At 44.5% G+C, this 21,528-nt stretch overlaps 1 protein-coding gene across 1 annotated transcript in view; it reads left to right on the forward strand.

The window, feature by feature from the left end:
- The window catches only part of PAQR5 (progestin and adipoQ receptor family member 5), a 101,109-nt gene that overhangs the window by 33,949 nt on the left and 45,632 nt on the right, over positions 1-21,528 (forward strand). Inside the window, exons 2-3 of the mRNA XM_025389910.1 lie at positions 3,396-3,555; positions 20,733-20,898. Coding sequence (XP_025245695.1) covers positions 20,848-20,898 — 51 coding nt within the window. The 5' untranslated portion in view covers positions 3,396-3,555; positions 20,733-20,847. The remainder of the gene's footprint in view (positions 1-3,395; positions 3,556-20,732; positions 20,899-21,528) is intronic.

Consider the following 21,528-nt stretch of genomic DNA (forward strand, 5'->3'; position numbering starts at 1 on the left):
TCAGCTTAAGTAAAAGTGGATAAACAAGCAATAGGTATATTTAAAAGGCCTTTATGTTTTTCTCTCTTTGGATCTTGTTTTTTTCCTGGAAATAGGTTTTTTTCTTCTCAGTCAACTGAATTACTTTTTTCCATTTTTTTGTCTTGCCACTCCTAATGCACACACGAGAGGCCCTAAGATAACTTCTGGTAGCCTGGGACTCCTTGGGAAAAACAGAGGAGGTGCCACAGACCCCGTTTTGGAAAAAGCTCTGTTTTTCTCATGGAGCCCCAGGAATTAAAAGCGGATAGATCCCTCTCAAAATCAAAGGCTCTGTTCTGTTTTGCATTGTGTTATCTGACAGTTTTGAGTTTTGGGGGTATCAGAAATTACTTCTCATTATGAGAGAGTTTTGGTGTGTAGTAACTAGGTAGGAAATACACTTTAGGGGATGGCTAACAGTAGTTGTGGAGGGATACTTGACTCTGCACACTTGGATCAGAGACGCCTGCTCTTGGCCACCTGGAAGATAAGGAGACATCCCTGCCCCGACTGGGAGATGAGACTCCCCTGAGAGATGGGCCGATTACAAAATGGGCTGATTGGCTTTGGCTGCCGTGAATGGAATGCAGGGTAGAAGCACTGCGCGGTCTTCTCCCACAGTATTTCCCTCCTCTTGGGGATCCAGGATCCAGTATAAAATGGCACCATTAATTCTGGGGATCTGTCTTTGCCTTCAGCTGCTTACTTGCTGCTTATTTGGCCCTAGAAACGCATGCTTTCCTGGCCCTGTTCCTCCAAGGGCTCCACCCTGAAGCCAGTCATCCAATTAAGAAACAGGCAAATAAGGCCAAGCACGGTGGCTCACGCCTGTAATCCCAGCACTTTGGGAGGCTGAGGCGGGCGAATCACAAGATCAGGAGATCGAGACCATCCTGGCTAATATGGTGAAACCCTGTCTCTACTAAAAACACAAAAAACTAGCCAGGATCGGTGGCGGGTGCCTGTAGTCCCAGCTACTCTGGAGGCTGAGGCAGGAGAATGACGTGACCCCGGGAGGCGGAGCTTGCAGTGAGCCGAGATCGCACCACTGCACTGCAGCCTGGGTGATAGAACAGGACTCTGTCTCCAAAAAAAAAGAAAAAAAAAAAAAAAAAAAAAAGAAAGAAAGAAACCGGCAAGCGAAAAATCTTACAAATGCTGAATCTTCTGTCTGTCTGTATTCATATGTGGGGTGTGTGTGTGTGATGTTTGTATAAAAGAGCTCTGATTAAATGGCTTAGAAATATAAGCATTTAAATCAAACATTTTAATAGAGAAATAGGAACTATAATACCTTTTTGTTCACATGACTCTAGTAGTCTTTTGGAAATAAAGACAGTTGTTTTTGTTTTTGTTTTTTCTTTGAGACGGAGTCTCGCTCTCTCACCAGGCTGGAGGGCAGTGGCACAGTCTCGGCTCACTGCAACCTCTGCCTCCCAGGTTCAAGTGATTCTCCTGCCTCAGCCTCCCAAGCTGCTGGGACTACAGGCGCCCACCACCATGCCTGGCTAATTTTTTTGTGTTTTCAGTACAGACGGGGTTTCACCGTGTCAGCCAGGATGGTCTTGATCTCCTGACCTCATGATCCACCCACCTCGGACTTCCAAAGTGCTGGGATTACAGGTGTGAGCCACCGTGCCCGATCCCGGAAATAAAGACAGTTTTAAAGATTATTGGTAAAATAAAAAGTCTTGAAAATGTAGACATTTGGTCTAAATTAAGGTTAGATATCAGATTTGCTAAATGCTTCATGGTCAAACTGTTTCTTTGACTTTTGAAAATTATTCAGTTTCCCGTGCTCGCTTCGGCAGCACATATACTAAAATTGGAAAATTATTCAGTTTCCCTACTTTGGAGCATTAGATGATAGATAAGGCCTGGGGACATATGGAGAGCCAGGCCCGCCAGCTATGCTAAGAGTCAGACCTTATCTTCATTTCTGGCTGATGTCCTAGACTCCACCCCAGTACATAATTAAAATCAGTTACTTATCAGGTTTTTCACTAAAAATAAAAGTTGCTAAGATTTAACATTGTAACATGTAGTTGAGACCACTGGAGAAACAGTTTTATATACTAGGTGTGTGGGGAATGTGTTTTTGGTAAAAGATGATAAGAAGGCATGGGAATATGGCTTTTGTGAAAGGGAATGTAGTTTTGTCCACTTCAGAGGGTTTTAAAGATTGTCTTAACCTAAAAGAGTAACGGAACAAAACTGAAGGTTTAAGCAAAGGGAAAAGTGTTTGTAAAGGTTTGATCTTGTAAAAAAAATTCTGTGGGTATAAACAAGTTGGCTAAGATTTAAAAGAAATTGGCTGGGTGTGGTGGCACTTTGAGAGGCCGAGGACGGGGGATCCCTTGAGGTCAGGAATTCAAGACCAGCCTGGCCAACATAGTGAAACCCCATCTCTACTGGAAAAAAACAAAAATTAGCTGGGCGTGGTGGGAGGCGCCTGTAATCCCAGCTACTCGGGAGGTTGAGGCAGGAGAATCGCTTGAACCCGGGAGGTGGAGGTTGCAGTGAGCCGAGATTACACCACTGTACTCAAGTCTGGGCAACAGAGTGAGACCATGTTGCAAAAATAAATAAATAAATAAATAAATAAATAAATAAAATAAAAAAGATTTAAAATAGATTTTAGCTTTTTTTTTTGAAACGGAGTTTTGCTCTTGTTACCCAGGCTGGAGTGCAATGGTGCAATCTTGGCTCACTGCAACCTCTGCCTCCTGGGTTCAAGTGATTCTCCTGCCTCAGCCACCCGAGTAGCCTGGATTACAGGCATGTACCACCACACCCAGCTAATTTTGTATTTTTAGTAGAGGTGGGGTTTCTCCATGTTGGTCAGGCTGGTCTCGAACTCCTCGCCTCAGGTGATCCACCTGCCTTGGCCTCCCAAAGTGCTGGGATTACAGGTGTGAGCCACCATATCCAGCCTTTTTTTTTTTTTTGAGATGGAGTCTCACTCTGTCACCCAAGCTGGAGTGCAGTGGCGCGATCCGGGCTCACTGAAAGCTCCGCCTCCTGGGTTCACGCCATTCTCCTGCCTCAGCCTCCCAAGTAGCTGGGACTACAGCTTTAAAAACTGTGCTATTGGAATAGAGGAAAAAAGGAAACTTCTAGGACTCTCATGGAGAGCTTGTGTGTTAAACATTGCTAATCCTTTTGTTTTCAGAGTCAAGGTTACTTATTTCTTTAGAGTTATTTGCAACTTTTAACAAGTGAGTAAAATATACTCCTGTGGAAAATTTTGGAGCATATTTGTTTCTCTCTACCTGATTGCTCTAGAATTTGGAAACCATTTGTGTGTATTCTCAATTTATGGCAGTATAGTTAATTGCATAAGTGCAATAAGAATCTGTTTTCTTTTGTAACAGGACACCATTGGAGAAACTGGTCGTTTTACCAAGGATTTGACTGGAATGGCATGCTTCCTTTAAAGAATTAAAGTTGACTTATAGAGCCAATTAAAGCCATTTGGGGAATCTGGCCTCATACCTTGTCCACAGAGTTCCTGTACAAGGTTCCTGAGTTGTGGTAAGTACAAAATGTCACTTTCTAACAGGCCCAGGAACCCCAAGTTATCTTGGGACCTCAAGAGGAGAGGACTTTGCTCAACTCATAGGTATTTGAGGGTACAAACTGATGGCTGGGCTCAGCTTTTAAAAAATTTTATCTGAGATTCTTCATGGAACAGAGTTGTATCAAAGCCAATTTAAAAAGCCTAAGTGAAAAATAATTATTCTTGCTGTACTTTATGCAAATAATCAGGCCAAGTAGAGTAAGACTAAAATTTATTTTGTAAACTGTAAATCAGTTCTATCATGATTTACTTTTAATAAAAATGGTGACTGAAATCCCAGCACTTTGGGAGGCCCAGGTGGGTGGATCGCTTGAGGTCACGAGTTCAAGACCAGCTGGCCAACATGGTGAAACCCTGTCTCTATTTAAAAAATACAAAAATTAGCCAGGCGTGGTGGTGTGCACCTGTGGTCCCAGTTACTTGGGAAGCTGAGGCATGAGAATTGCTTGAATCCGGGAGGCAGAGGCTGCAGTGAGCTGAGATTGCGCCACTGCACTCCAGCGTGGGTGACAGAGCAAGATTCTGTCTCAAAACAAACAAACAAACAAAGCAGAAACAACAACAACAACAAAAAGATTGTTGTGGGAGGACTAAGGCTACCAGGTACCCAGACAGATGCATGTCTGGACAAGAAGCCCCTCCTATTGTAACTGCCCAAGGGGTTCACCTTGTCCACTGCCTAGTGACAAAATTATGCTCCTAAAGAAAACTATAGTGTACTGTTGTTAGCTGTTCTTGAGGTTTTTTTGCTGCAGGTTAGACTAAATTCTAAATTCCTTGTGGGTTAGAAGTCCCCAAGCTAATGCTTTCAAATCTTTGCTTTTAAAATCCGGGATCGTACTCATCGTAGAACTCGTGATTTACCTTATAGGAGGCTGTTCACTTAAACACTGTAGTAAAACTATAGATGAAAACACTAATGTTTTTCACACACAAGCCTTGGAAGCCCAGCCAGGCCTGCATGAGTACACTTAGACAGTTACAAAGCGTTTCCATTCTTCTCACCTTGGGGTTCACTCCCATTCCCACAATGTCCCTCGTCAGCAGGAAGAAGCCAGAGCGATTGACAGTGTTTTCCCATCTTCACAGCCTACACCTTAAGATGAAAGTGTTACAAAATCCAAAGGGAGCGATTGAGACCGCCTTTGCAAAATTATGACTGAGACTATGAAAGAGATCTAACTTAATCGACTCCATCTTGCCTCTAACCTCCAAGCTGTCTTTTTCATTTCTGGGCATAGGCTGAACTAACTCTGGGAGAAACTTAGTTTGTAGTTTATAGTTTAAACAAAAATGGTAGCAGCCCTTTCCCAAAGCAGACCTCCTTCTTGCCTGGGGACTAGATTAACATTAGCCAAAGGATTAGAAATTACGATTTAGGCATCTTGCAGCTGGAGGCCACAAGATTCTGACCCTCCCTAGACTGCTCCTAAGATCAGCGCTTGAGATATTTTGCAGACCCTGCACTTGATGGATCAGCTGGCACCACCCAGATCAATGAACTGGCCCCTCTGATCTTGTGTCCCCCACCCGGGAACTGACTCAGTGCAAGAAGCCAGCTTCAACTCCCTATGATTTCATCCCTGACCAGTCACCACTCCTGGCTCACTGGCTCACCCCACCCACCAAGTTATCCTTAAAAACTTTGCTCCCCGAATGCTCAGGGAGACTGATTTGAGTAATAATAAAACTCTGGTCTCCTGCACAGCCGGCTCTGTGTGAATTACTCTTTCTCTATTACAGTTCCCCTGTTTTGATGAATTGGCTCTGTCTAGAGAGCTGGCAAAGTGAACCCCTTGGGCAGTTACACTAGGAGGGGCTTCTTGTCCAGTCATGCATCCGTCTGGGTACGTGGTGGCCTTAGTCCCCCCACAACAATCTTTTTGTTGTTGTTGTCGTTTCTGGTTTTTTTTTTTTTTTTTTTTTTTTTTGAGACAGAGTCTTGTTCTGTCACCCAGGCTGGAGTACAGTGACGCAATCTCAGCTCACTGCAGCCTCTGCCTCCCGGATTCAAGCAATTCTCATGCCTCAGCTTCCCAAGTAACTGGGACCACAGGTGCACACCACCATGCCTGGCAATTTTTGTATTTTTTATTAGAGACAAAGTTTCATCATGTTGTCCAGGCTGATCTTGAACTCCTGACCTCAAGTGATCAGCCACCTGAAGCCTCCCAAAGTGCTGGGATTACAGGCATGAGCTATTGAGCCCGGCCTCTCCACAATTTATCTTTAGAATGTACCACAGCATGTGTGACTCTAGGTAGAAAAAAAATCCATGGCTCTCCATAATCAATACAGGTGACCTGTGACATTAGCATCTTTTTTTTTTTTTTCTCCAAAGACAGAGTTTCGCTCTTGTTGCCCAGGCTGGAGTGCAATGGCACAATCTTGGCTCACCGCAACCTCTGCCTCCCGGGTTCAAGCGATTCTTCTGCCTCAGCCTCCCGAGTAGCTGGGATTACAGGCATGTGCCACCATTCCCGGCTAACTTTGTATTTTTGGTAGAGACAGGGTTTCTCCATGTTGGTCAGGCTGGTCTCAAACTCCTGACCTCAGATGAGCCGCCTGCCTTGGCCTCCCAAAGTGCTGGGATTACAAACAGGAGCCACTGTGCCTGGCCTCACATTAACACCTTTTTTCCAAGCTTTTTTGATTATGGCTTTTAGTAAGCCATACCTTTTGTCATAATCTAGTACACACATACAGTCATACATAACATAGTAAGCAATATCTATAAACATATATAACAAATATCACAAAACAGTACTTACCTTTACTCTGCAATACACTGGTATTTTCTGTCTATTCTTTTCCATACGATTCTACCTTTAAATGTTAATCATGACTCACTAAATAGATTTCATGATCCATTGAGAGGTTGTGACCTGCAGTTTGGAAAGCACTGCGTGAGCAGACATAATCATGGTTTTAATGAATGGCAAACTACTTGGGAGTTGTTTATGATCTTGCTGAGGTGGGCATTTGACCCATGCTACAGGGAGGCTCAAGTTCAGGCATGTGTCATTCAGCTGATGAGTGACCTCAGCTTTTCCCCAGCTCCCTGCCCTGTGAGTTGGTCCTTTTCTCCCCATGGTGGATTCACGCATTGGCATGGCAGGATGGACTTCTGGTCCTTCCAACTCTAGGACCCATGCACATATTCCCACTGTTCGTTAGAGACCTTCCTTATTTTTGACTTTGCCAGGCCCTCACTGAGTGACCTCAAACAAGTCATTTCCTATCTGAGGTTCTCAGATATAAAATAGGAAGAAGGGTGGATTGAACTAGCCTGTGCTTCTCACAATAGCGGGGGAGGCAGTTTGCAGCAACAGGATGTGTATAATATGTATTTTTTTCTGGAAGATTTGGAGAAAATAAATTTTTGTGTTAAAACAACTTTAAATTACGGAGCAGACTACAAAGAGCACATGCTTTTTTATGATACTTTTTTATTGTGGTAAAATATACATAACATAAAATGTATCATGCTAAGCCCTTAAAAATGTGTAATTCATTGGTATTGAGTACATTCACATTGTTGTGCAACTATGACCACCATCCATCTCCACAACTTTTTCATCTTCCCAAATAGAAACTATGTGTCCCTTAAACACTCATTCCCCATCCCCGCTACCCGCCTCCCTGGCCCCCATGCCAGACTGTCTTTACATAAATGTCTCTATAAATTTGTCTATTCCAGGCATGTCACCTTAGTGGAATCATACAATACTTGTCCCTTTGTGTCTGGCTTATTTGACTTAATGTTTTCAAGCCTCACCCACGTTGCAACACGTATTAGAATTCTAGTCCTTTTTTTTTTTTTCTTTTTTTAAGAAATAGGGTCTTGCTCTGTTGTCCAGGCTGGAGTGCAGTGGTGTGATCACAGCTCACTGTGGCCTCGTTCTCCTGAGCTCAAGCAGTCCTCCCACCTCAGCCTCCAGAGTAGCTGAGATTACAGGCATGAACTACCACATTGGGCCTTTTATTCTTTCCTAAGGCTGAGTAATATCCTGTAGTATAGATATACCACATTTTGTTCATTCATTCATCTGCTGATGAGCATTTGGGCTTCCACCTTTTGGTTGCTGTGAATAATGCTGCTGTGAAAATTGGTTTAGAAACACCTGCTTCAGGCCGTGCACGGTGGCTCACACCTGTAATCCCAGTACTTTGGGAGGCCAAGGTGGGCGGATCACTTGAGCCCAGGAGTTTGAGACCAGCCTGGACAATACAGGGAGGCCTCATCTCTACAAAAAATACAAAAATTAGATGGTGTGGTGGCATGCGTCTGTGGTCCCAGCTACTTAGGCTGAGGTGGGAGGATCACTTAATCCCAGGAGGTCAAGGCTGCAGTGAGGCACTTTCAGGCTGGGCAACAGAGTGAGACCCTGTCTCAAAAAAAGAAAAAAAAAAATATGTTTCAGCCCCTTTCACTTCTTTTGGGTATATACGTAGAAGTGAAATTGCTGGATTATATGGTAACTCTGTTTAACTTTCTGAGAAACTGTCATACTGTTTTCCATAGCTATTGCACCACTTCACAGTCCCACCAGAAATGCATTAGTTTCAATTTCTCCACACCCTTGCCAATACTTACCTTCTGTGTTTTTTGTTTGTTTTGTTTTTTGATAGCAGTCACCCTAATGGCTGTGAAGCGGTATCCCATTATGGTTTTGAATTGTGCTTCCCTAATGACTAGTGGTGCTGAGAATCTTTTCACCTGCCTGTTGGTTGTTTGTTCTTTTATTATTGTTATTATTATTATTTCTTTTATATTGGTTGTTTGCACATTTGGGGAAAAATATCTATTCAAGCCATTTGCCCATTTTTGAATTGGCTTGTTTGGAATTTTTTTGTCAAGTTCTGGGAATTCTTTATATATTCTGGATATTAGTCTCTTGTAGATATCTGATTTGCAAATCTCCCATTCTGTGGGCTGTCTTTTCACTCTCTTGATAGTGTCCCTTGATGCATACAGGTTTTTTATTTTGATCACATGTTTTAAGGTAAAATGGTCTGAAAGCAGCTGGGGCCCCTGCTCCTAGGCTCTGCCTCCCTCCATCCTCCCCCAGGGTGCTCTTCAGTCCTTGGAGGTGGTGAGGACTGCCAGGGCCTTCTGGCACAGTGATGGGATCAAGACTCGGCCGTGGTCACCTCCTGGGCTCTGTGCTGTTTTCTGTCCACATGAAGGAGATTAGACAGGAGCCCCAGGGGAAGGAGAGGATCAGAAGTGTGGCTCAGCCACCCAGAGCCCGCCTGAACGCAGGACCTCCCCTTCACCTCTCACTCTCTGTTCTTCTCCAGCCATGCTCGGACCCTGCACCTTGCAGCGCTGGCTAAAGAAGCCAACTCCTCCTACCACACGCAGGAGGCATTCAGACCACTCTGAGGAGAAGTAGAAAGGTGATGCTGGCTTCTCTCTCCCGACATCTCCTCGCTGCTTCTCACAGAACCTGAAACCCCTCTGTTAGCCTTGCCTCTTTGGGTCAAATGTATGACCACTTGTCTGAAAGGCCTTCAACAAAATCCAGACATCCAGTGGTGATTTAGACTGGATGGCTTCTCAGAAGCTTCCTGGTCTCGTGTTTCCATTCTAAAGCGAGCACAGAGAAATTGCCTACCAGTGTTCTTTGCCTTTGCTATGCGTTACCCGACTATGAGTTGAGTGTTTTGTTTTCCAATATGTTTTTCAGGAACAAGGAGGTGGCATTACAGCTGGGTCTATCCAGAGTTTTTCATATTCAGGGTCACTGCATTCCATTATTAGAATAGGCTGTCTGGGGGAACATGGGTGACCCTGGACTTTCCCAGTGAATACTTATTTGGAATCCTTTCAGAAGGCACTTGACACAATCAGGGAAAGAAATAGAGGCAAAAAAATGTAACACAGATTGAGATTTATTCCCAGGAATATGGTCTTCCAGTTGCAAATCCTGGTTTTGTGGTAAAAGAGTCTCTAAAGCTTCCTTTAAAGAGCTGAGTAGTGAGTTTGGAGAAAGTAATCATTGCAGATGAACTTAGGCCGACTGCTCATTTACAATGACTATTTCATCAATCAATTTCAACATGCACTTTTTTTGCGACATTTTAACAGCTCTGAAATCAAGATTCATTTCCTATCAGTGGTGCCTCATGATAAAATTGGCGACATTTGTGTGTGTGTGTGTGTGTGTGTGTGTGTGTGTGTGTGTGTGTTAGTGGTAGGCAAAAATAGTGGCATGACTTCCAGCTGACAGTGTCTGAAGTTGATTGAAATACAGTCCTAGGCTCATTCTATCTGCAGGCACCTGAGAACTAGAAGGACCCCCACAATCTCAGCACCAGGTAGCACAACACAATGCAACATTCAGGGTGAGTTCCATCATGCATATCTTTTTTTTTTCTTTTTTTTTAGCAAGCAGACAGAGAAACAGTATAATGACCTAGCAAACCCCAGCAAGCTACTCTTCCTCCTGTGGCTGGGACCACAGACACATGCCACCATGCCCAGCTTATTTTTGCATTTTTGGTAGAGACAGGGTTTCACCATGTTGCCCAGGCTGGTTTTGAACTCCTGGACTCAAGCAATTCACCTGCCTCGGCCTCCCAAAGTGCTGAGATTACAGGCGTGGACCACCATGCCCGGCTACAGCAAACTACTCTTTTAGGAACTCTTAGGCACACCTTGCTTGAAAGTTCGTGCATGACTGATGTGACAGCTGTCTTGTGGCAAGCTTCAGCTGAACTTCTAGTTGTATTCAAACCATTGACTCTTCCCTAAAAGGCTTATCTGGACTCATTTCGAGGAGTGGCCTCTTTGGGGTATACCATAGCTGTCACGCAAGAGAGAGGGAAGCTTCTCACTCATTCACATATCTCTAATTCCACTCATTTCTCCAAAGAAACAGCATTCACTCTGCTAATTAGTAAACCCTCTGGCGTTGATTAAAAATAACCTCAACTGAATCCAAGCTGTACCCTCTGGAATGTGTGTGTGAGTTTATGATTCGTCTCTCAAATGCTAACTAACCACCTCCACCAGGGGTATGGATTAAAACTAACATTTTCATATCATGTTATCTATGTGAAGTATTTGAAAGCAAACTGCAAACAGCATAATAATAGCGAATGAGGACTTGTGACTTGGGACACATTTTTCAGCAATTAGCATTAAACACAGCTTTAACAAGTATAGATTTCAAACAACTTTGTTGGCGGTGAGAGTATTTTTCAAGTAAACTGTGTGAAGTGACTCAAAAGAGTGGCCGTAGTTGTGAAGATGCTCTTGCTGATTTTGAATACACTTATTTCTACGAAATATGAGTGGAGGCTGGGCACCGTGGCTCATGCCTATAATCCCTGCATTTTGGAAGGTCAAGACAGGTGGATCACTTGAGCTCAGGAGGTAGAGACGAGTCTGGCCAACATGGTGAAACCTTGTTTCTACCAAAAAATACAAAAATTAGCTGGGCATGGTGGTGTGCTATAGTCCTAGCTACTTGGGAGGCTGAGGTGGGAGAAACTCTTGAACCTGAGAGGTGGAGGTTGCAGTGAGCTGAGATCACACCACTGTACTCCAGCATGGGTGACAGAGTGAGACCCTGTCTCAAAAGAAAAGAAAAAGAAAAAAGAAAAGAGACAGAAGAAAGGAAAGAAGGAAGGAAGGAAGGAAGGAAGGGAAATATGAGTGGAAAAGCTACTTTAAAATTGATATATTGAATATGTAATATTCAATACTCATATAAATATATGAATATATTTAGGGGTTCTGAATATGTATGCCTAACTAATTAAAAAATTAATGCTGTGAAGAGACTTTTTTAGTTTATTTGTATTACTAGAAGTTAGTAAGTTTTTGGACCCTCTCACTGGGAAAATAGTCCATAGGCTTATAATTTGGCCACCTTTTATGTAAACATATTTGATAGGTTATGAAGTTTGCCAACTGTGTCCTTCAAGGCCTAAGATCCACAGAGTGTAGGCTGAAGTTCACTGTTGGGGGATCTTTATGGATGGGCCCCTAGCCTAAGAGGAATGAGACAGCCAAGTGCAAATTTCACCTCTTAGTAATTTTGCTTGGTCTTGAATGGAAAGGTTTTAGCTTGAAACCTCCTGAGGGTGATTTTGCCGTTGATTTGCCTGTTTTGTTTTCTTTTTTAAGGCTATTTCAGGGGAGCTCAGCATGTCCTGGAGAGTGTATTAAACACACACCCTCTTTTTGTTTTGATTTTTTTGAAGCTATTTAAAACTTATTTTAAAGCTTCGGAACTCTCTTTTAAATGAAATCTTACATTCAGGATTTGTATCCTAGGTAAAAAAAGAAATCTTGCATAGCCGGGGGTGCCTGTAGTCCCAGGTACTTGGGAAGCTGAAGTGGGAAGATGCTTGACGCCAGGAGTTCGAGGCTGCAGCGTGCTGTGATCACACCTGTGAATAGCCACTGCACTCTAGCGTGGGCAACAGAGTGAGACCCAGGGCTGGGTTCCCTAAGGGAGGTGGACACTACTGAAAATGTATACTATTATTCTTTCTCCCAGCCTTTGCCAAAGGGACCTGTGGCCCAGGGTAAGGGTGCATTAGGAAAAGGAGGTAATCAGAGCTTTCATGGACGGCTATACACCAGCTCTGCGCGGACGTTGATTCCAGGAGGCCCAAAATGTTACTGTGGCCCTCTAGTCAGAGGCGAGGCTCATAGAGGTGAGATGATCAGCAAAGTTGTAGCTTGGGTCTGACTCACAGTGAGTCCAAGGGAATAGACAAACCTAGAGGCTGGCAAGAATCCCCACATGACTTCCCTAACCTGTGAGGGGAGGGCTATTGTGGTGGAAATGGCCGAATGAAAGCCATTAGAGCTGTCTCTACCTGGAAACATAATAAATCAAAAACAATATCGCATCCCTGGAGGGATTGCAGAGATTAGTGCTACTATCAAGGACTTGAAGACACAGGGGCGGAGATTCCCACCACATCCTCATTCAGCCTGTGCAAAAGACAGATGGATCCTGAATAATCCAGAAGACAGTGGATTATCATAAGCTTAACCAAGTGGTGACTCTAATTGCAGCTGCTGTACCAGGTATAGTTTCATTGCTTGAGCAAAATAACACATCTCCTGGTACCTGGTATGCTGCCATTCATCTGGCAAATGCCTTTTTCTCCAACCTGTCTCTAAAACCCACTGGAAGCAACTTGCTCTCAGCTGGCAAGGCCAACAATACACCTTCACTGTCCAACATCAGGGGTATGTAAACTCTCCCGCCCTTTGTCTTGATTTAGTTTGCAGGGCACTTGATCACCTTATCTTTCCACAAGGTATCATGCTGGCCCAATACATTGATGGTGTTGTGCTGACTGGACCCAGTGAAGTAGCAGCCACTCTGGGTTTATTTGTAAAACATTTGCTTACATAGAGGGTGAGAAATCTGACAAAATTGAGGGGCCTTCTACCTCAGTGCAATTTCTAGGGATCCAGTGGTGTGGGTCGGGTATCTTGAGATATCCCTTCTAAGACGAGGGATAAGTTGTTGCATTTGGCCCCTCCTACAACCAAGAAAGAAGCACGTGAACACCTTGGGCTTGTTTGGATTTTAGGGACGCGTGTTCCTCATTTGGGTATGTTACTCTAGTCCATCTACCAGGTGACCTGAAAAGCTGCTCGCTGTGAGTGGAGCCCAGAACAGGAGAAGGCTCTGCAACAGGTCCAGGCTGCTATGCAAGCTGCTCTGCCACTTGGGTCATAGGACCCAGCAGATCGATTGGTGCTTGATGTGTCAGTGGAAGATAAGGGTGCTCTCTGGAGCCTTTGACAGGCCCCTGTAGGTGAATTGCAGCAGAGGCCCTTAGAGGGCCTTTTGGAGCAAGGTCTTGCCATCATCCACAGATAAATACCCTCCTTTTGGGAGGCAGCTCTTGGCCTTAGTAGGACTGGGCCTTAGTAGAAACTGAATGCTTGACCATGGACCACCAATTTACCACATGACCTCAGCTGCCTATCATGAACTGAGTGTTATGTGACCCACCAAGCCATAAAGTTGGGCATGCACAGAAGCATTCCATCATCAAATGGAAGTGGTTTATACGTGACCAGGTCTGAAGAGATCCAGAAGGCACAAGTAAGTTATATGAAGTGACACAAATGCCCATGGTTTCTACTCCTCCCACTCTGCCTTCTCTCTTCCAGCCTGCACCTATGACCTCATGGGAAGTGCTGTACAATCAGTTGACGGAGGAGGAGAAACAGGGCCTGCTGTCCAGATGGATCTGCGGGAGATACAGGCCACCTGAAAATGGACAGCTACAGCACTATGGCCCTTCTATGAGGCATCCTTGAAGGACAGTAGTGAAGGGAACTCTCAGTTGGCAGAACTTCGAGCAGGGCACCTGGTCATGCACTTTGCTTGGAAGGAGAAATGGCCGGGTGTATACAGTATACTGATTCATGGGCTGTAGCCAATGGTTTGGCTGGATGGTCAGGAATATGGAAGAAACATGACTGGAAAATCGGTGACAAGGAAATTTGAGGAAGAGGTATGTGGATGGACCCCTCTGATTGGACAAAGGAGGTGAAGATATTTGTGTCTCATGTTAATAGTCACCAAAGAGTGACCTCATCAGAGGAGGACTTTAATAATCAAGTGGATAGAATGACCTGTTCTATAGATGCCAGTCAGCCTCTTTCGCCACCCATCCCTGTCATCATCCCAGAGTCTCATGAATAAAGTGGCCATGGTGGCAGGGATGGGGGTTATGCACTGGCTCAGCAACATTGACTTCCACTCACTGAGGCCAACCTGGCTACAACCACTGCTGAGTGCCCAATCTGCCAGCAGCAGAGACCACCACTGGGTCCCTGATGTGGCACCATTCCCTGGGGTGATCAGTCAGCTACCTGGTGGCAAGTTGCTTACACTGGACTCCCTCCATTGTGGAAGAGGCAGTGTTTTTTCCTTACTGGAATACATATTTAATCCAGATATGGATTTGTCTCCCCGAATGTGATACTTCTGTCGAAACTACCATCCATGGACTCATAGAATGCCTTATCCATTGCCATGGTATTCCACACAATATTGCTTTTGACCGAGAAACTCATTTTACAGCCAAAGAAGTATGACAGTGGGCCCATGCTCATGGAATTCACTGTTTTTACCATGTTCCTGTTATTCTGAAGCCGCTGGCTTGAGAGAACAGTAGAATGGCCTTTTGAAGTCATAGTTACAGAGCCAGCTAGGTGGCAATACCTTGCAGGGCCGGGGCAAGGTTGTCCAGAAGGCTGCACATGCTCAGAATCAGCGTTCAATATATGGTACTATTTCTCCCACAGCCAGGATTCACAAGTGCAGGAATCAAAGTGTAGAAATGGAGGGGGGTGGGGGGCACCACTCGCCGTTATCCCTAGTGACTCACAAACACAACTTTTGCTTCCTGTTTCCAAGAAGACTTGATGCTCTGCTGGTCTAAAGGTCTTAGTTCCAGAGGGAAGAATGCTTCCACCAGGAGACACAACAATGATTCCACTGAGCTGGAAGTTAAGACTGCCATCCAGCCACTTTGGGCTTCTCGTGCCTCTGAATCAGCAGGCTAGGAAGGGAGTGATGCTTTGGGCTGGGATGATTGATGTGGATGACCAAGAAGAAATTGCCCTTCTACCCGACGATGGGAGTGAGGAAGAGTATGTCTGCAATACAGGAAAGCTCTTTGGGCCTCTCAGTATTATCCTGCTCTGTGATTAAGGTCAATGGGAAACTATAACAACTCAATCTAGGCAGTACTAACAAATGGCCCAGACCCTTCAGGAATTAAGGTTTAGGCCAACCCACTAGGTAAAGAACCATGACTAACTAAGGTGCTTACTGAAGGCAAAGAGAATGCAGAAGGGGTAGTAGAAGATGATAGTTATCAATACCAGCTACAAACATGATCAGTTACAGAACCAAGGACTGTAATTGTCATGAGTAGTTCCTCCCTGTTTTGTTAAGAATATGTTTCCAGGTGTATGTACATATATTAATAAATAGCTTTGTTTTTGTGCTTCTTTTATTTCTTCATCATGTAATATAAGATTCATTGACCTTGTATCAGTAGTTAAGTATTTTTAATGTTATATCATAGTATTTAAGTCATGAGATATCAAGAGAAGAGTAAATATCACCCAAGAGCTTTACCTCCTCTTCTGTGGAAGGGATTAGTGCGTTTTGGGTTGTATGCAGGATGATTGTATCATGTTATGCAGAACTATTTTCTTGTTATTGTCTTTATTTGGAGATTAAATATGATTTAGGAGATGCAGATTGGTGCCAAGTTGACAGGGGGTAGACTTATGATGGTTAATTTTGGGTGTCCACTTGACTGGATTAGGGAATACCTAGAGAAATGCTACGAGTGATTTCTGGGTGTGTCTGTGAGGATGTTTCCAGAGGAGATTGGGTTGTGAGTCCATGGACCAAATGGGGAAGATCCGCCCTCGGTGTGGGCAGACACCATCCAATCAACAAGGGCCCAGATAGAACAAAAAGAGGAAATTCAAATTCTCTCTCTCTTTCTCCTGGAGCTGGGGCACCCTTCTTCTTCCCTTGGGCATCAGAACTCCAGACTCTCTGGCCCTTGGACTCTAGGACTTGCACCTCCACCCCACAGAGTTCTCAGGGCCTTCTGCCTCAGCCCGAGGGTTAAACCATCAGCTTTCCTCATTCTGAGTCTGTAGGACTTGGACTGAGTCACACTGCTGGCATCCCAGTGTCTCTAGCTTGTTAGACAGCCTGTTGTGGGAATTCTTGGCTGCTATTATCACATGAGCCAATTCCCCTATCACCTCTCTCTCTCTCTCTCTCTCTCGCTATCTATATATCTACCTACCTATCTACTTAGTTCTGCCTCTCAGGAGAACTCTAATACAGGTGTATATTTGTCTTATTTCTTCTTTCTTTCTCTTTCTCTTTCTCTTTCTCTTTTCTTTTCTTTTCTTTTCTTTTCTTTTATTTCCTTCCTTCCTTCCTTCCTTCCTTCCTTCCTTCCTTCCTTCCTTCCTTCCTTCCTTCCTTCCTTCCTTCCTTCTCTTTTTCTTTTTATTTTTTTTTCTTGAGACAGTCTCACTCTGTTGCCCAGGCTGGAGTGTAGTGGCTAGATCTCGGCTCACTGCAACCTCTGTCTCCCGGGTTCAAGAGATTCCCCTGCCTCAGCCTTCCAAGTAGCGGGGATTACAGACATTCGCCACCACACCCAGCTAATTTTTGTATTTTTAGCAGAGACAGGGTTTCACCATGTTGGTCAGGCTAGTCTCGAACTCCTGACCTCAGGTCATCCACCTGCCTCAGCCTCCCAAAGTGCTGGGATTACAGGTGTGAGGCACTGTGCCCGGCTTGTCCTATTTATTTATTTCTTTTTTATATATTTCTTGGAGACAAGGATAGTCTTATTCATCTTTTTTCCCCTGTGCAATGAAGCAATAGAATGATACAAAGCATGCCTACTTCCCTCTATTCTGCGTATCCCAAACTTAAACCATTTTTATATCAGTTAAATTCTCAGCTTTTCCTTAAATCTGCGGCAGCCCACAGAGAATAATCAGCTATTCACTTATCCCTTACCCTTTCTTGCCACATGATTAAAATGCAGTAAGCAGTGAATGAATGAAGAAATTAATGAATCCTACACTACTTTGTATTTCCCCTTAGTTTTGCATGGCTAATGTGGTCATCCTACCTAGATAGTGTGACAGGAGGGACTGTGTGTTTCTTATTCTTCCCATGATATTGAGTCAAAGCCAGGGAGAACTAAGAGACCTAGGTAGGCAGGTCTGTGGAGACCCAGCCTTGATTTCTATTGTTGTCTAAGGCTTCTCTGGTGTGTTTGAGTTTCCCTATTACTGGACTTTTGCCTCTTGTCCTGCCATTAAGTGGATTAGTGGTACTTCTGTGAGTGTGCAAGGCTCGGTGATTTAGCCATGAAAAACTAAGTGTACCACGGCTTATTTACATCAGTGTTGTATTTTTTGCAAAGTATTAACTTTCATTTTTTAACCTGGGCAAAATGTAGGTGAGTTTTAAAAAGTTATTTTCTTTATTATTCTATAATTTTGAAATCGTATGTCACTATTTTATTGGTATAAAATATACATAACATTTAGCATTTTAACCATTTTGAAGTGTGTAGCTCAGTGGCATTAAGTACATTGGTAGTGTTGTGCAACCATCGCCATCATCCGTCTTCAGAACATTTTTATCATCCCAAACAGAAACTCTGTGTCCTTTAAACACCAACTCCCCGTTCTCTCCCCCCAGCCCATGGTAACCACCATCCAGCTTCCTGTTTCTAGGAATTTGACTACTCGGGGTGCCTCGTGGAATTGTACAATATTTGTCCTTTTGTAAGTGGCTCACTTCACTTAGCTTAAGGTTTTCAAAGGTGTGTCCTGGCTGTAGCATGTATCAAAATTTCCTTCCTTTTTAAGGATGAATAATATTCCATTGTATGTATAGTTCACTGATATAGTTTGAATATTTGTCCCTGCACAAATCTCATGTTGAAATGTAACCCCCAGTGTTGAAGGTGGGGCCTGGAGGGAGGTGTTTGTATCATGGGGGCAGATCCCTCGTGGTTTGGTGCTATCTTTGAGATAGTGACTTCTGTCAAGATCTGGTTGTTTAAAAGTGTGTGGCATCTCCCCACCCACTATCACTTTCTTTCTCTCTCACTCCTGCTTTTGCCATATGACTTGCCAGCTGCTCCTTCGCCTTCCGCTGTGATTGTAAGCTTCCTGCAGCCTCCCTAGAAGCTGAGCAGATGCCAGCACCATGTTTCCTGTCCAGCCTGCAGAACGTGAGCCAATCAAACCTCTTTTCTTTATAAATTACCCAGTCGCAGGTTTTGTTTGTTTGTTTTCTTGTTTTTGAGGCAGAATCTTACTCTGTCGTCCAGGCTAGAGTGCAGTGGTGTGATCTTGGCTCACTGCAACCTCCACCTCCCAGGTTCAAGCAATTCTCCTGACTCAGCCTCCTGAGTAGCTGGAACTACAGGCGTGCACCACCATGCCTGGCTAATTTTTGTATTTTAGTAGAAATGGGGTTTCACCATGTTGCCCAGGTTGGTCTCAAACTCCTGACCTCAGTTGATCCACGCACCTCAGCCTCCCAAAGTGCTGGAATTACAGGCATGAGCCACCGCGCCCGGCCTCAGGTATTTCTTTATAGCAATGCAAGAATGGACTGATACCACCACGTTTTATTCATTCATCCTTTAACGAACACTTGGGTTGCTCCCACCCTTTGAGTATTGTGAATAATACTTCTATTACTGTTTTTAAGAAAGAATCCTATTTACAACAGTGAAATAAACAGATTGTATTTTGCTGCATAGTTCCAGAAAGCACTTGGAACATAAATATAAGAAGAAGCAAAAGTAAACAAACCACAAAAATCAGAACGACTTCAAGTTCAAACTGTGAGCATCATTGCTTCATTAAATAAGCATTTGCTGAGGCCCAGGGTGGGCCAGGCATACACCCCGAGTTTCCAGCCAGCTATGGGAGGCTTCTTCCTGAGGGAGCAGACAAGGCCTAGAGAGTTAGCTGTGACTATAGGTACGATGTGGTTGAAGTTAGCTGTGACTATAGGTACGATGTGGTTGGTGCCGCAGGTACATACAAGCAAGGTCTCTGCGTGTTCAGAGGTGGGGAAAGAACCCCTCTAGTTGACGGGGACTATGAGGAGGGCTCTCAGGAGGTGGTAGACTTCGGCCCAGTGATGATAGAGGTAGAGGAGGAAATTTACTACGGTCAATTTCCAACTCTGCTCTTCTTTGCTAAATCCAAGGTGTATTTTTCTGTTTCTTGGACCTGTTCCAAGGGTTCTGGGTCTCTGTGGTGCACATTACTCACAGCTGTTAAGTGGTCTTCATCCTGCATTTAAGCAATCTTGTTACTTACTCTTGAGTTGGTCTGTCTCCAACAAGTGCCTTGGATTTATTTGCTTGGCTTGGTTCTTTTGTGTGTCTCAGGGCAACCGAACTCTGGTCAGCTTTCTGGAAGAGTTGAGTTGCTTCTCCTTCTGGGATCTGGGGCAGCTCCTGGTCCTCTTCCACCCACTGGCTAGACACAGACTTAAGATCCCACTGTCCATCCAGGCGCTGCCTCTGGTGGAGTGGAGCAGTGAGCAGCCCAGCTCTCCCACTGCGTTGCTGCCTTGGGAAAGTTATTCCACCCCTCCCACCTTCATGTGTAACATGAGAAGACTGGGTGACTTCTAAGACCCTTTTCAGCTCTGTGGCTTTTTCTTTTTTTTTTTTTTTTTTGGAGACAGAGTCTTGCTGTATTGCTCTGGCTGGAGTGCAGTGGCATGATCATGGCTCACAGTAGCCTGGACCTCCTGGGCTTAAGTGATCTCACTTTAGCCCGCCCTTGAATAGCTCGGACTACAACACCATGCCCAGCTAATTTTAATTTTTTCTTTGTAGAAACAAGGTCTCACTATATCGCCCAGGCTGGTCTTGAACTCTGGGGCTCAACTGATCCTCCCATCTCAGTCTCCCAAATTTCTGGGATTACAGGCATGAGCCACCACATCTGGCCTTAGCTCTGCAATTTTATGATCACTGTCTTAGTCCATTTGGCACGCTATCACAAAATACCCAAGACTGGGTAATTTATAAACAACAGAAATTTATTGCTAATAGTTCTGGAGGCTGGGAAGTTCAAGGTCATGGTGCCAGCAGATTCCCCATCTGGTGAGGGCCCATTCCTCATAGATGTCTCCTTCTATGTGTCCTCACATGGTGGAAGGGGCGAACAAGCTCCCTCATACCTCTTTTCTATGAGCACTAATCCCACTCATAAGGGCAGAGCCTTCATGATCTAGTCACTTCCCAAAAGCCCTGCTCCTTGTCACCACAATGGAGATTAGGTTTTGACACATGAATTTTGGGGAGACACAAACATTCAGACCATAGTAATTGCCCATATTATTATTTCATTACTTCCCTCCAGCACTCTTGGAGTGGATGACTCAGCAGTCTGATCGTATTGCTGTTTTTAAGGAAGCTTGATCTTGTGCCATCACGTGTAGCAAGTATATGTTCAATAGTTGAACAAGCGGACTGTCCTGACCCAGCTGGAGTTAGGCTGAAACTGACTGGGTTTCTTCATGCTGTCCTCTTTCAGGGAAGCAGCACAGCACCAGCTAGGCAGAGACGCCCCAGGCCATGTCAGAGCTTTGATCGAGGCCTGGTAACAGGGAGGCTCTGTCACCCACTGGCCTTGCCAACCCAGCTCCAAGATGCTGAGCCTGAAGCTCCCCAGGCTGTTTAGCACAGACCAGATACCACAGGTATGTGCTCTATTTATTATGATGGTTCATTTCCAGGGTGTGACCAGGGCTTGGCCTCTGCAACGGGGGACTGTTGTCTTCACCTAGTCTGTTCTGTACAGGCCCATTCTCTTCAAGGATCCCCTCCCACACTTCCTTGGAGGATATTACAGCCTCCTACTTCCCCCACCTACCTTGAAATGGAAGTATTCCCAAAGTTGTTTAAGTTATAACCCTTCCTTATAACATCTGTGTTTTATCCAGAAGCAAAGTCATTACTGAGATTCAACCTGAAGAGATAAAGCCAGCAGCAGCTGGCTGGATAGGAGGTTTATTTTTTTAGGACCCTCCTATGGGTGCTTGAAAGCAGACTATGGGCAAAAGCACACGAGGGCATGGCTTTGCTCATCCCTGTTACTTGCAGGATGCCCAGGCCAGGCCTTCACTGGGGTGATGGGGAGGGTTGTTGAATGGGCCTTAGCACTGTCTTGACTTATGGGCCTGGGAGCTCATAGGCATGTACCCTGAAATATGTGAGACTCACTGATGATCTGCTTTAATAAGCCATAGGTGAGCCTGGTTGTGTACAACAGAGAACTGGTGCACTTCCTCCTTCCCTTGCAAAGGACACATCGTTGTGTTGCACCTCTT

This window comes from Theropithecus gelada, chromosome 7a, assembly GCF_003255815.1.
Source record: "Theropithecus gelada isolate Dixy chromosome 7a, Tgel_1.0, whole genome shotgun sequence".
In the NCBI taxonomy this organism is placed as follows: Eukaryota; Metazoa; Chordata; class Mammalia; order Primates; family Cercopithecidae; genus Theropithecus; species Theropithecus gelada.